The 15883-nt window shown below is 35.3% G+C and overlaps 1 protein-coding gene across 2 annotated transcripts in view; it reads right to left on the reverse strand.

Moving 5' to 3' along the window:
* Window positions 1–755: 755 nt before the first annotated feature.
* The window catches only part of LOC107028374 (protein DDB_G0276689), a 64140-nt gene continuing 49012 nt past the window's right edge, over window positions 756–15883 (reverse strand). For both annotated transcript variants that reach the window (XM_015229410.2, XM_015229411.2), the window contains 10 exons: window positions 14201–14426; window positions 12514–12879; window positions 9190–9291; window positions 7461–7604; window positions 6887–6975; window positions 5356–5438; window positions 5148–5263; window positions 4501–4586; window positions 3004–3103; window positions 756–1465 (listed from right to left, as the gene is read on the reverse strand). In XM_015229410.2, coding sequence (XP_015084896.1) covers window positions 1400–1465; window positions 3004–3103; window positions 4501–4586; window positions 5148–5263; window positions 5356–5438; window positions 6887–6975; window positions 7461–7604; window positions 9190–9291; window positions 12514–12879; window positions 14201–14426 — 1378 coding nt within the window. In that variant the 3' untranslated portion in view covers window positions 756–1399. The remainder of the gene's footprint in view (window positions 1466–3003; window positions 3104–4500; window positions 4587–5147; window positions 5264–5355; window positions 5439–6886; window positions 6976–7460; window positions 7605–9189; window positions 9292–12513; window positions 12880–14200; window positions 14427–15883) is intronic.

The raw sequence follows: 15883 nt of genomic DNA on the forward strand, positions 1-15883 counted from the left end.
GTATAAATTTAACTTTTCTAAGAAAAACTTTAATTTACTATTCCTACAATTCTTGTGTGTAGGAACTCTAAAATTTATTCCACTCATTAAATTTTTTTTCTTTCATCTTCCAACTTCTTTTTACATTTTCATTCATATTTTAATATATAAACTTTCTTTGTTTTATTGGTTGTACATAGTTTAATCTTCTCAATAATATTTATTCTGATCAATCTTTTAACATTCGTTAAATACTCTATAAAGTGTATCATAAGGTGGGTTTGTCCAATTATTTCATTTGCCTTCTTTGGTTAGATTTCTCCTCTAAAAAGAGTCTTACTTCAGATAAATCTATTCCAATATAATTGATTTAGCTACAAATATTGACCAACACTTTTTGTGTTATTGCTAAGCTAGCATCATATTCACTTCTTTTAGTATAATATCTATTTATGAAAAGCTTCTGTTGCAACAAAATCAAATTCAGATACAAGTTGATCTGTGAATGCCTTTGCATATTTGAACTTTGAAATGTGGACATGGACTATGCTTGGAGCACACAAGTTCATAGTTGACTGTGTGTTCGTGTAGTTTAAAATGGTATGAAATATACGTGCGTTGCACGTGTTCGAGAACTAGTATATATATAAACATTGTACATATCTTAGGGACGTAGAGTTGATGTTCTTGGAAGAGTTAACAATCTAGGATTTAACACCAAGCAATAAGTACACGCGATTAAGGTAAAATGATAAGTTTAAAGTTAAAACGAGTAGTCAACACTATAAAGGTTTAATTTTTTAAAATACTGAAAATACAAAACTGTATAAAATAATACAGAATATTAATAGCAACATATTCATTTGACCCTTAAAGAAACCCCTTTTCAGCTCTCTTCAAATCTTTAAGAATCTACATGTTATGGTTCCAACACATAAGTTAGAAGGAGTTTGAGGAGAGGGAATTGGACCCCAAACTAATAAAATTGGAAGTCCATTCTGTATCTATTTATATACAAAGATGAAAAAAAAACCCAAACATACGAAAATCAACCACAAATCCAGTAACTCTTCAACTTCATAGCTTCAAGCAACTTCAAATATGTTGTTCATGCTTTGATCAAGAGACTTAAATGCTGACACAGTAATCTGTGATGTCAGACGGAACGTTAACTGATTGCATGCACATTGGGTAAGCTGGATGAGAAATCTGAAACCAGAACGATGAACAATTCTAGATCCCAAATGAGAAACCCGGCACACACTTCTGAAATGATTGTGCCACTGAGTAAGCTATGTTGCCAATATGAAACAAAGCAAACAGTAAACCTTTGATGATGGCTATGCATTGTGCTGCAGGAACAAAAATTCTGCTACTAAGCAACCACCACCTCAAACGAACTCACACCCTAGAAACGAGACTACATGTACTGGGCGAGCCATTGCTTGCACATATCAAGAACTGGATGTGCATTAGCATGTAATGCCTGCATTAAGAGTCAAAGGCAGAAAGAGAAATCAGTAAACAAGTGGTAAAGTTAGTAACCCCCATCCTACAAGATATATAATTAAACAAATAAGACTCTTAAATGCCTAAATTCTAGTGAAATGAGAAATAACCTAAGATGTTGGAAATCAATAGATGTATAGGCAATGGAAAAAGATCACATAACCAGGAAAAATAAAAGGGTACTAATACTCTTTCCTAGTAGCCCATATTCTCTATGCCATAAGGTGAGAGGCAAATCCAGGATTTGGTAACTGCTGATGCTACTGTGTTTAATGTGAACTCCAATAGAGAATTGAATTAAGCTTTACATTCAATCGGTTCGATCCAATTTGAATTAATTTGATCCATTTGGTTTATAGAACTTTGATACGTATTCAACTATTTCTCCTGATCCAAATTCTACTGAATCATGTTCTCTGCGGGAGTCCCATGAGTCTAGACCTTGGGTCCAATAGCTGTGAATTTGGCACCTTAGCCATGGAACCCACAATCTTTTGTTATTTCGGGTGACACTGTTTAAATATACACGATTTTTTTGTAGAAATTACTGATACATAAAATTTTACCCAAGTGTTCAAATGCTGCATCACCCTCAATCCCCTAGATAATCTTCCCCTGCATAAGGTTTATTATGGAAGCATCTAGGATTTGCTTTTGTTTTCTGTCGAAGGCAAACTAACTTGCATGCAAAATATTTGGTCAATTGTTGAAGCACATTTTAAAATAGCGTTGAGGCAGTTAAAAGTGCGATCACAGACAATGTTTGCTACCACAGGGTCAAGGAATTTGAAGTGAGTCTAGAAGCATCCATTTTAACATTCTAGAACACTAGCACTTTACTTTTAACCCTTGTCAACAATATAGTTGGAGCACCTTCCTGAAAGTATCATATTCAAATTCCAGTAAATCTTGTTAAAGATAGATTTAGGTACACACTTCATAAAGGTAGAATCAAGAGGTATTTACTCTATTTTTCCAGTTTCTCATAGGCATAACTAGCTAGAAAAACGCAAACACATCAAAATCAGATAATTCTCGATCTGCATCCATGACAAAACAGGTTCACAAGTCTAAAAATCTGTTGTCCGTGGAATCCCACTCACTGGATACTGGTTGCAGAAAGATCTTTGTAAAGGTAGATACTAAATGATTAGTACGTGGGAAACAACTTGTAGGGACAGAATGTGAAGAGAACAGTTCTACCAGTAAAGATTAACAACTGTCCAATTATTTACCGAAGCTGAAGGTAAAAGCAGGCTAAGGATCAACCAAATAAGCCAAAATAACCAGCTGAGAAACAAGTTTTTTGCATCTCTCAAGTTGACAATCAAACTTGGTCATCAAGTTTTTTGGAATACCTTAAACCAATATATTGAGTTCTCCAGAAAATGGGCCCCTCAGAATATGAACGGTAAAGCAGTACAACATAATCTCATATGGGTATTCCTTGAAATATAATTAGGTTTTGGTGGAACAAGGTAGTATTTAACTTTAAAGTTCATGAACGCAACAAACCTGATGTGCAACATATTGAACATCTGCCACACTTCCACTTCTAGATGCAATTTGGAATGCACTTTTGAGACGCCCACAAACAACACATGCAAGTACTTTCCTGTGAAAGGAAAGCTAAAAAATGAAGTGGCACTCAAAGTTTACCAGCTAATTTCTAACAGAAATTAAAAGAAGTGTATTGCTGATTTGGGCAAACCGTCTCACCTAAAAGCTTAACCTAGTAACAGCTTGATCTGTTAGAGAGCATATATCTTTGTTTATTTATTCAAGGTATCAATATAAAAATATTTCGTAGATGAATGACGGTAAGAATCCAACAGCTCTATTTGCTAATATCTCATTGAACTATGGAATTGTCCAATTAGAAGTTTAAATTGTTAGAGCACACTTACAACAAGATATTTAGTTATTTAATCATCTTCTGCGTTATGCCTTCAACAAATATTATGATATCATAGACATGTCACTTCCACCATTGTAGCCCTTTTATCCGACTTAAGACACAAAAAATGAAGAAATCAAACCATTCCAAACAATCATACCAAGTCCAAGGTGAGAAATATTCTTTGAAAAACTTGGATCATTTAATCATTCGAGTGTTGTACATGAGCTAAAGTCCTAACTCATTAAGGGGTAACATTTGAAAAAAGAATGTTCTGAAGGGGGGATAATCTATTTTGGATAACCTTCACATAACAATGGCAGTGAACATATATCACAAAAGTGTGAGTAGGCGGTTGAAATGTGAGACCACCTCATCGAATATCTTAAAATGATGGAAATGGGACACACTATTTATTTTATATCTACAACATGTTAAAGATTTACTCAAAATAGACAAATTTAAAGCAAGCAAAGTCTTTGGAGTGAGTGTCACGGGTTTTGAGCATGCAATTATTGACATCATCTTCAGAATGGAATAAAAAAGGCTACAACATCCACAACAACAAGAAGCAGCAAAGAAAGTCAGAAAGGAAGGGGAAAACGAAATCAAAAATCTGATCTGAAGTGTGAACTATGATGGTAGGGAAATAAGAGACAAAGGTAGGAAATACAAGGCTCTTTCTGGATGATAGTAAAAATCTTAAGTTGGAATATAAGGGGGTTAAAATGATTCAAATAAGACACACACACTTAGGTATCTCAACCATAAGTGGAGGGCATGGTCAATAAGCATGATCCAACAAGTTCTGCGGAACAGATGGACTCAGTGGACAGGGTCTAAAGCATGATAATAGAAGAGATACTGTTATAATCAGGGATAAAAAAAGTGGAGCTGTAGTGATATTCAACATGGAACATATCTCATATATTGTAAACTGGACAGTTTCTAGAAAGAACTCAGATGGTGCTCTACAGTGGTTTACAGGCTACACGCCAATCTGAAACAGAAGATTTTGGCATCAACTAACTGCAACCCGAGGCACATGGAGTGAACACTGGGTAATTAGGAGGCACTTAAATGTATATAGATTCAACAGAAAAAGATAAACTGACCTGTGGCTACTAGTCAACATGTCAATCAGGCGGTCAGGTCGCTCTTTGTGTTTGTTTGCATACACATTAATGGCTGCCCCCAAAACCTAAAAATCAATATGGTCCATTAAATATGGCATTAGTTCACTAGATACTAGTAACTAGAAACCTATAACAGTTCAAAATTTAGCATAGATGGAAATACTACTCGCGTCATAAATCAGATCTGACTGTTTGAAAAAAATAATAGATTACATTATCAATTGGATTCTTGAAATGTTCTTATGCATTTCTATCATTCACAAGGTTAAAAAATGACAGGACAGTCAGAGGGGTAATCAACTCCAACCTTTGGCACTTCTTTATCCTTTGATAACCGTTAAAAACTCATGAAGCATTAGATCATTGGAATATGTTGCTATGGTTGGTGCTAGTTAAAGCAGTTTTAACATATGATGGTTGAACCAGGAGGAGTAGAGTATACTTAAATACAAAATACATGTCCCTTAACAACAAAAATAAATAGATAAGTGTAGCATTTGACACACCTGCATATGAATTCCTTAGGAAAATGAGTGTTAAAAAAAAAGAAGGGAAAAGGCAGGTCAATCATCTGTCGCTGAACAGACAAAAACACACATTGAAGACCATTGCATTCACAAGAATACCTGATCCCAATCATCATCATCGATGGTGCCTTTAATGTTCCTAAAGAACTCCGTGAGTTGGCTTCCCCTCTTTCTCTCAGCAAGTGATGCAGCAACACCAGCATATATATCAACAGCTGAAACAGTTGGGCATAAATCAATGATAAGTTCAGATACTTGTCCTGGAAAGTTTTGAAGAAAAATGGAAGTATGAGTCTATGAGAAGTACCTGGAAGGTTGAACTCATGGATCACCTGGAAAGCCAAGTCAAAATTTCTCTCAGCAAGAGTTTCTGCAATTTCACACCTCCTCCTGCATTTCGATAAATACAAATTTTCAAGCCCTAGCATCGGATAAAATGCTCTACAAAGTAGTCCTGACTATCAAGTCACAAGGGATAATGTTGGAAATGCTGAAAATCAAGGGATTTAATATTGTTATATGTTCATTAGTCCTTTGACACTATAAGGCCACTATTTACTATCTAAGTGACATTACTGACGCTATTGAGATAACTCTTTCTCTAATAGTAGCTTCTTTTGCCATGATCAACTTGATTTTCAGTTTTGATTTATAAACTCAAGTTGCTTCACCACCTTATTTGATGTGGTGAGTGAAGAGTCGAGAGAATCAATATTGTTATACCTCAATCTATCTAGGAAATAGTATAGAATATTTTTCCCAATCCCGTCATAATAAAGAATATGAATATTTAGGCAATTTTCTTTATTTAAAATTTTCTTTTATTTCATTTTGTCTACAATTTAAAAATTCATTTAGCCTAAACTCAACAAAGAGTTCTCTTTGAATATTCTGCACCAACTGATCCAAAATGAAAATTGCTGGCGTGACTTTGAAAACAAGACCACGAGCTCTTAACACCCTGCCTATTTGAGTGCATAAAATATTGTATTTAGATTCCTTTCCTGCTATTTTAGTACACAAATGAAAAAAATAGAAAAAGCACAGGAGCAAGCAAATAGTCATGAAATAGTTTAAAGGAGCCTCGCTAGTTTTAAACAGCTAAAACCAAATACCATTTTCGCATATATACACAAGATATCACATTGCAAGGGGGCAAGCCAGTTAAGGTGAATCATACTGAATCTGTTATGAGACCAGTGGGCAATGTTGTCTACAGTGAAGGGCGTGATACTTGGTTGGGATTTCAGAGAAGGAGTCAAAGATGTAGAGTATAGGATGTCACATAACTCCTTTGGCTGGGTACTTTGGAAAGGAATAGGAGAACCTTTGAGTGGGTTGATAAAGATATGCGTCTAGTTTTTGTTGCTAGTCAATGTTCTATTGCAACCTCACACATTGATCACAGATGACTGGGATGTTATTAATAATATTTTGGTGTAGGTTATCTACTTGTGCATACCACTTGTACAGCAGGAATTGGTTCAAACAGCATCAACAAATTATTACTTCACCAAAAAACACACATATGGTAACTTCAGGGTACATAAAAAACCAAAGCATAAAGCATAAGAAACCAAAAAGGTTTAATATTTAGCTAGACACATTTTTTTTTTGAGAAAAAAAGAAAAAATGGAGGACAAAAACTAGACCAAATGCATTTCAGGTCACCCCATCAAGGAGAAGACCTTCTGGATTCTCCTTGTTTCTTTTTGCGCAGCTGCCAGAGATGGTAAAATAGTTCTTGATTTTGTATCCAAAATGCCTAGTTTGAATAGTTCAGACAGACGGAAAAATTACTAGATAAAAGGAGATCAAAAACCAAAACTAGAACAAACCTGAAAGTTTCAGGATCATTTGGATTCCCAAAAAGTGAATGTTTCCACTGTGTTCCTTCTGCATCATTAAAGCATCTGACAACATCTATCTGCAAATCAGCAAGCATGAACAATCACGAACTCAAGATATGCATGAAATAGCTTAAGCATTGAAACCCTTGAGAATGCTAACAATCAAGTTCAATTTACTACTAAATGATGTTAGAAGCATTATCATTAGATCTGTTGGAGGTCATTTACAAATCCTCTTTCCTCAATCATTTCTAATCAGTAAATGGATCTAACAGATCAGAGATGATTATTTTGACAAATAGAATTTTCCTAGAACAGTTCGTTAATGCAACTTGCTTTTTTGAGAAGAATCTCCCATGATTCTGGATCCTTACAGAAGTTTCATGGGAAAATAAAATGGGCATCTTCCAGAGCATCAACTCTTCAACAAAAGAGAGAAAAGGTCCAGAAAGCAGCATCAAATTGAATGAAGCAACAAAAAGCAACAGGATATGCGCCTAACTGAATTTTGCTGACAGGTGAAGATATTTTCAGCTTCAATTTACAAGCATCCTATACTTACCTGGATAGCAACTCTAGCAGAAAATTTGACTAGTCCTTCTTCAGTTAGTTTCTCAGAGGCACTTTTCCCTCGGATGCCCTTGGTAATAAGCTTAGTAGACTCTCCTGCTTTATGTCGTGCTGACAAGCCTTCCTCGAAATGCATCTACATCACAAATGAAGGCTAAGCTGACGGCACAGGAGTAGGTGTACAAGTTAGCAACTAAAACCACACAGAAGGTGATATAATTTAAGATTCAGAAAGTAGAAACGTGACATAAGAGATGAATGCAATCCCTGCATAAGGAAAGAGGAGAGGATCTAAAGATGCAAATAAAGAGTATGGACGCAGCATATGTACTAGCAATGCAATAGACAAATTGCAAAAGAGAAAACAACTTGTGATAATTCACAAGAAGAAATATGTTCCGACGTGATTGAGATGCCAGTGCACTATCACGTTGTGTATATCCTGTGTCATTTATGTCAAGCAATTATCTCAAACTACTTACCCATGTATATATTCAATTATTGGTCTAACTGATGTATAAATACCATAATTTATACTCTTTTAATATCCATGTACTTTCTGCATTTGTATACTATAGACAAAGAAAAAGATATAGGCGGATTAGTTCTCAAAAAAAAGAAGAAGATAATAGGTAAATACAATTTTTTTGAAAGAATTCTTAGTAAGACCGCACTGCTGATATTAATTTATCTAACATAATAATTTAATACATTCTAATTAATGTGCTATACATAATAACATAATAGATAACTATATTCTCAGAAATATAATATAATAAACAACTATTTATAAGCACAGTACACACACACACACACACACACACACACACACACACACATATATATATATAAAACCAAGCAAAAACCTTTATTTACACAATTAGATATTATGAGCCTAATAAGGTCTTTCTGTGGGAAAAAAAAGCGTCAAAGCATAAGTAAACAAGTTATGCAGATTGCTTGTCATCCTAGAGTTTCAAACAAATTCCACCTCCTAATCATATTGACTGCACTACTGCTATATTAATTATACTTTAGTTGTTACTCAATCATAGTTGATGACACCCATTACTGGGTATCACATGACTGTATTTTGAAATGTTTACCACATACAACTATTCAGAGGGCACAAATAAATCTATCAAAGACACTTTCTTATTATTTCGCTGATATGTTTGTCATATGGAAAAAATCTATTTTAAGGTCCAAAGACCAATGAAATTATGTCTGCTATATTTAGAAATAATAAATAAGTGGTTAAGTTGCTCCCATCCTCTAAGAATTTACGTTTTCTTTGTTGATTAATGATCTATTATTAAATGAAGTGCAAAATTTATAGAAATATCACATATACTTATTACCCTTGAAGTTACAATTACAATAAAAAAATAGAGTTTCCATCACTTCGTGAGCAATCCAATTCAAGGAGCAACCAGCCATCATTCACAAGGCAGCTGAGGAACATCAAGTGGCTAGTGTAAAATTCACATCTTTTCCTATTGGAATATGACTGTGTTTCTTGCATTAGAGGCCCTCCCACTGTTAACTAAACTGTGCCTTAGCCAGTTTTTGTTGGTTTTCCTAAGCATGAAACTTCAGGACAGAGAGTAACGAGAGCACAGTTCTCAAGCTTAGGATACGTAAAACTAATAATTCTTGTGACCATGAACACCATCTATAATGCAGATGTGCAATAGAACAAGTTCTTAAATTGGACTGACCTTGGCATTCTCCAAGTGTCTTATAGCTTCTTCTTGAGAAGAAGAGTTCATAAACAATTGTATACAACAAAGCCCAGCTGCCACATGATCCTTCTTTATCACCTGATCATCAAGCAATTTTCAAATACAAAGAAGACACATGGCATTAGTAGAGACACAAAAAGGAAGCAAATTGACTAAGCCAACCTATCATAGAATATGTTAAAAGACTTGACCAAACTCAGTTGCAATCCAGCAGAGATTAACATGTAAGAAACGGCAGGCATAAGAAATGTCTAAAATTGATCAAGCTCCTCTTTTCATGGCCATTGAAACATGACACTTCAATTTAATGGATAGATTGGAGTGCGGAGGGAAGGATGAACTATTTAAGAAGTGTGACAAGAAATCAAAGACATCCAGAATCTTTGAATGGTAGCTAGCTAGTCCAGCAAGTAGATGCTTCAATGTTATGTAGAGGTCTTAGACAAGGAGACCCTATGTCACCTTTTTTGTTCCTACTGACTATGGAGGGTCTGACCACATGTTCAGAACAGCAAAAGTAAATGGTTGGGTAAAGGGATTCAGTGCTCAGATAGGGAGGGGTGATGATCTGGATATACACATCTTTTCTATGCAGATGATGCCTTGGCTTTCTGTGAAGCAGAAATGGGACAAATCAGACACTTATGAGTAATCCTAACAATATTTGAGGGCATCTCGGAGCTTCAGGTTAATTGGTCGAAAAGTTTCTCTTTCCAATTAATAAGGTAGACAATTTACAAAGTCTAGCTAAGAATCTGAAATGTCAAATAGCTTCTCTTCCTACTAAGTACCTGGGATGGCCTCTAGGGGACAAATACAAGGAGTTGGAAGCATGGAGTGAGGTGATGGACAGATGTAAGAAAAGGCTCTCAATATGGAAAAGTCAGTAATAGGTACTCTCATCAAGTCAATTTTAGATGGGCTACGTACGTTCATGATGAGTCTATTTACAATACCCAAGAGCATTAAGAAGAGAATCAACATAATGAGAAGATCCTTCATTTGGCAAGGGAACAAAGAAAAGAGAGGCTACAACCTAGTGAAATGGGAGATACTTTGACCAGAAAACAAGGTGGCCTTGGCATGAGAAATCTTAGCTTCCAGAATAACTGTTTGCTATAAAAATGGCTATGGAGATTTTGTTCAGACGATAGAGCCCTATGGAGAAGATTCATAACAAGGAAATGTGGCTTGTTTAGCCAATGGACTACTGAGGAGGTGATGGGGTTATTTGGATGCAGTGTGTGGAAGACAATTAGAAGGTTCTGGCCACAGTTAAATAACAATAGCTATATTAGTGCGGGCAATGGCCTGAAAACAGATTTCTGGGATGAAATCTGGAAAGGAGATGATAGCCTGAAGAACTTATTCCTAAACCTCTACACCATGAGCTTAGAAAGATCTGCTACTGTTGCTCAAGTATGGAACCAACAAGGGTGGAACTTAGTGTTCAAGAGGGCTCTGAATGACTGGGAAATTACGGATGTGGCCAGGTTACTAGAGGTGCTAAACACCCCACCAGACATATATCAAAGAAAGGACAAACCAATTTGGCAGCTACAAAGCAAAGGAATATTCACAGTTAAATGTTGCTAATTGAGGATGAATGTTAGCAGTCAGTGACTGACAAATGTCCTTGGAAGCTAGTGTGGAAGACAAGAAGCCCATTACAAGTGACATGTTTTGCCTGTTTTGTTATAAGAAAAGCTTGCCTTACTCATGAGACAATACAAAAAAGGGGGATGCAGTTTTGCTCAAGATGCTTTATATGTGAGCAGAAAGCACAAGTAATTAGTCATTTGTTCCTTTAGTAAAGCTGCTTCAAAATTGTGTAATATGTTTGTGTATAATAGGGGTTAGCTCAGTGATGCCAAAGACAACCATGGAGCTCTTGAATAGCTGGACAGGAATTGGCAACAGAGGGAAAAGTGAAGACTGGTGGAAGACTATCCCAGACTGTATATGGTAACTCTATGGAAAGAAAGGATTGCTAGGTGTTCTGAAGGACAAAAAGATAGTTTTCAGAAGATAAAAATGAAATGCTCAAGTATTTTGTTTTTTTGGTGTAGGCAAGATTTGTTAGGGAAAATCATAGAGATAGTTTATACGAAACTTGTAATTCGGTATATCTTTTTGACGGTGTACCCGCAACCCTGTGAAATGTGAGTTTCCTTTTGAGTGTTTTGTCAATACAAAGTTACCTTTATCTCAAATGCATGTTGAATGTAATGTCCTTCACCTTTTTCTTTCTCACTTAGTCGTAATTAAGGTCTAAAGGTTAGAGAGCATCAAAGCCATAAGACTCCTGGAGTGAAGTTTGTGGGAAAACAAAAAGATAGGGCTTCTTAAATTTTATGAGAAAACTTGGATCAAGAAACCAGGTATACAGTAAAGAAGTCGCTAAAGATATAATAAAAAATAAGTGTACTCTCTCTATCAGTTTAATCTAGATGCACGGGTCACGGTCACACAATGTAACATAAGTTATACATTAAAACCAGTATTGTCAAAGGTGTGCTTAAGTCCTTAAGTGATGCTCAAAACACACTGAGAGTTTTGCTTCGTTTATTGTGCACTTTAGTGTCGTCATGAAGGCTCTAAGACATACTTTCCCCAACAAACGAGTATTGCCTGAAGAGACTTCACTAAACAATTGATGTTTCACTTTACCACTATTTTATTTTTTCAATTTCATTGTCCATATATTTGTTGCTCGAATTTATAATTATTAGCCTTGGACTAAACATATATATATCAGTATTTTTTCTCCATTTGCACCATTTTTCATTAAATCCCACACTTTATTTGCACTTGAAGGCCCAAGAGACCTTGGAGTTTTTTGCGCTTTTCTCTTTTGATAACACTGATTAGAACTGAAAAAATCATTCAGAGAATTCTGGAGTGAAGCTTGTGAAAAAGGGAAACGTTGAGCTTCTTGAGGTTAACCGAGGAACCCAAACTAGGAAACTGGCTATACTGGAACCTAAACATGAAATCGAAGAATTTGGACTTCTCTTTTTTTTTTTTTTTTGTTCTTTTTTTGGAGTAAGAGCTGAAGCGTTCCTTTAAACTGTGAGTAATAAGTCAGAGCAGAGAGGCAGTCCATTCTTAGTCAAAATTTCATAGTGTATCTGATGAAATGGATAAATTTCACTAGCCTTATAATTTTTTCCATCTCCATTGATTAAAGATCTATAATGCCAAAGGTACATGTAAGGAAATTAAACATCAGATTATACGCAGGGTCACCGTTGCTTCACATTTTAAAGAAAGAGTTCAAAGGAAAAGATTGTGAAATACCTGAAACTTGTATAAATAATTGAAATGCTTGTGAGTTTCACAATAAGTACAGATGCGAGAAAGTGCTGCAGTTGTATGTTTGTTCACTGATGGATCTAGTGTAGTTATATTTGAAGTTCTTCCTGACAATACTTCCTCTAAAACAGGCATGGCCCCATAAGCAATGCACAATTCACACAATAGATCAAGGGTCCCATAATCTGTAGCCAAAGGATCTTGTCGTTGAGGGGAAGAAGACGAAGTGACAACAGCCGATGAAGATGGTTGAGGAGGTGGAGGAACAGAATTGGGAGGGAAAAATAACAAGCAAGCATCCTTGTAATGGCCATGTCGAAACATGAAATCAAACAGATGTTGGCGAGCATACTGCATTTTAAAGTGTAATACATCAGTGGCAACACAGACATCAAGTAGTGAGCATGCCTCACTGCTCTTACATGGAACAAGTGAAGAATTGCAATATCAATAAGCTGAAGACGAATATTAAGAGATGAAGAGAAAAAATAAATGAGGTTGTGGGGTGAAGAAGAACTATACATAAAGCATTTAATGTTTAGGGCGTGCTCACATCCTAGATGAAGGAAATAACTCATTCACTTCCCAAAGACAATAACACCCTTCCCCACCCCCCGGGCTACCAAATGACTATAAATTTAGTACTTATAACATCAAAATGGATTTAACAAAACTACTATAAAAACACCCAATATGTAAGAAAATACTAATCCCAATATTAAACATCACTAAAAAAGAGTTTCAACAAGTTCACAGAAAGACAACATCAATTGCATAATTGAACTTCAATTTTCAACTTATCAGCCATGATAACGAATTAATTTGTATCCAATTGCTTTATTAAGTATGATGAAAATATCCTCAATTGCAATGATTGATTTTCATTTTCCATCCAAATTTATAAGTCAAAAATCGAAAAAGAAGGAGAAGGAAAAATCATTAATTGGAAAAGAATATGGGTAGCAGAAAAGTAAGAGAGAACGAGAAGAGGACTCAAACATCCTAACAAGAAAGAGTCATCTTAGACCAAAACCAAGGAAACAAAGCAAATCAAGAGAAGCTAAGAGACATTAGTAGTAGAAGGTGTAGCAAATCAGAAAAGAAGAAAATGATAAAGAAATATTAAAGCATACCTAGAGTATGTCTAGTGCATGTATACCAAAAAAACTATTTATTTATTTTTAGAAGGGAAAGAAACTGTACTAACTTTATATGATTTCAAAATTAACATGACATCTATTCTGAACAAATTTCTTTACTTTCTTCACTAACGGCTATTTCCATGCTCCACTTCGAAACTAAATATAATATTCTTTGACGCTATTCTCTCTCAAACTCCAGGAAAGTCAACCCACAATAACTGAAAAGGCTCCAAACTTCTTGAATTAAATGATAAAGAAGGCTTGTATGAAAATAACATAAGATATAAAAATAAGAACCTAGCATTCATAATTGACAAACTAAGAAACCATGCAGTCATTGGGTAATTAAGTATATATAGTGCAAATGCATGTAAGATATTGAAGGGAATAACAAGTAATACTCCAATACAACAAATAGACACAGATGCTTCTTCATGCTTATCGAGATATAAATTGAGTAAAGGATCTTGAATAAAAACAAATAGAGTTATCCCAAAGTGTGCTTGTCGTAGGTAAAATTTAAAACTTACATCTTGAAAATAACTGATGCATTCAGCATATCTAACACTGTCCAAGTTGCTCCTAGGTTCTTCGAAGTACGTACTGTTGGAAAAATTGTCATTGAAAGCTTCTAAAAAGAACTTGAGTCTCCCTGCCCGTGGAAATTTGGATGGTAGGAACAACACATTGAGATAGGAATCAGCAGAAAGAGAATCATCTAAAATGGCTGGTGCACTTTTAGCCAGATGCTCATACCTTGCATTGTTGCCAGGAAAATCAAGATAAGAACATAACCTCAATAGTGAAGGTAAACATCCCAATAGAGAAATGAGCTGAATGATGCATTTTGTGTGTATCTCACTCAGAGCAAAGAGTGACAAAAGATAAGAACTTAAAGTTATTGACTAATTTTTCATTTTTTTTTTTTTGATGAAGTAATGTTTTATTATTTGCATCAAGACGATGCAAAAAGATAGTACAAGGATATTGCAATTGAGATCACAAACAAAGATGTTAGCACTTAGCACCTTAAACAGAGCTATTTTAAAAACCAGGGAGCTAATAAAATGCAAAAATATATCAGGGGAATCCACAGGGGTTACATTGAACCAACTAAATAAATACAAGAGACATCTAGCCTTGACAAAAATGATTTGGAGTTGATACACCATCAAAGCATCTTATATTCCTTTCTGTCTGTAAAGGGATCTTCTTATTGACTAAGTTACGCTACAAAGGATAACGTTCTTCAAAAGAGAGGTGAGAGTAGTTTGCAATTGAAAACAAAATATTTAAACAAGGGACAAATGGTCATCTCCAAATCACTTAAAATCTGTTCAACAATCTATGGTCTACAAAATCTACTGTACTATGCCAGAAACTAGTCAGTACACTGTCCTAACAGGATGAAAACCAGATATTATTCAAACATAAAATGGTTTATAATCAGAACTAGTATGAAACCACCAGCTGGAACATAGCAGAGATTAAAATTGGGTCAATTGTCACAGACAAGAAGGAAGTGCTTTAAAATTGCAGAGTGGAACAGCGAAACCATTCAGAAGTTGGACATTCTAGGTTGAATTCTATGATCGCCATGTTAAATAGAAACAAGACCTATCACCATACCTCTTCCCTAGCAGAAAAAGAAAAAGTACAAAAGAAAAGGGAAAACAAAATGTAAAACGGTTGGCTCCATTGGGTCAGCAACTGATTTTCCTTGTAAAAATGTAGCCCAAACACAGAAGAGATACCTAACATGTCATTCATAAAAGTGATAAACAGCATTGATGTTTGGGCATAAAACACCGATATACAAGTAGTATACCAAAAAGTAAAACCTACAGAAGATATGGTTTTCTACAAACGTCACACTATCTTCTAAGCTAAAAGGAACTTCATGGGTGCACCAATAGAAAATAAAAGATAAGAGGCTACTCCCCAATGGTACAAATTCATCTCTAGTCTTTCAAAAGCACTCCTATTTCTTCCTCTCCACACGATCCACATAAGTGCTAGTGGAGCCACGATCCATGTTCTTCGTCTTCTCCTATTTCTTACTATTCATATCATTGAATAAAAATCACACCAAAACTAAATTTGATGTTGGGTTTAAATATTATCTATGTAGAGTAATAGATCAAGACAAGATAAATCCCTACAGCCATTGACAATCCGCATTGCACAAGTTCTAACACCCCCCCCCCCCCCCC

Source organism: Solanum pennellii, chromosome 8 (genome assembly GCF_001406875.1).
Source record: "Solanum pennellii chromosome 8, SPENNV200".
Lineage (NCBI taxonomy): Eukaryota > Viridiplantae > Streptophyta > Magnoliopsida > Solanales > Solanaceae > Solanum > Solanum pennellii.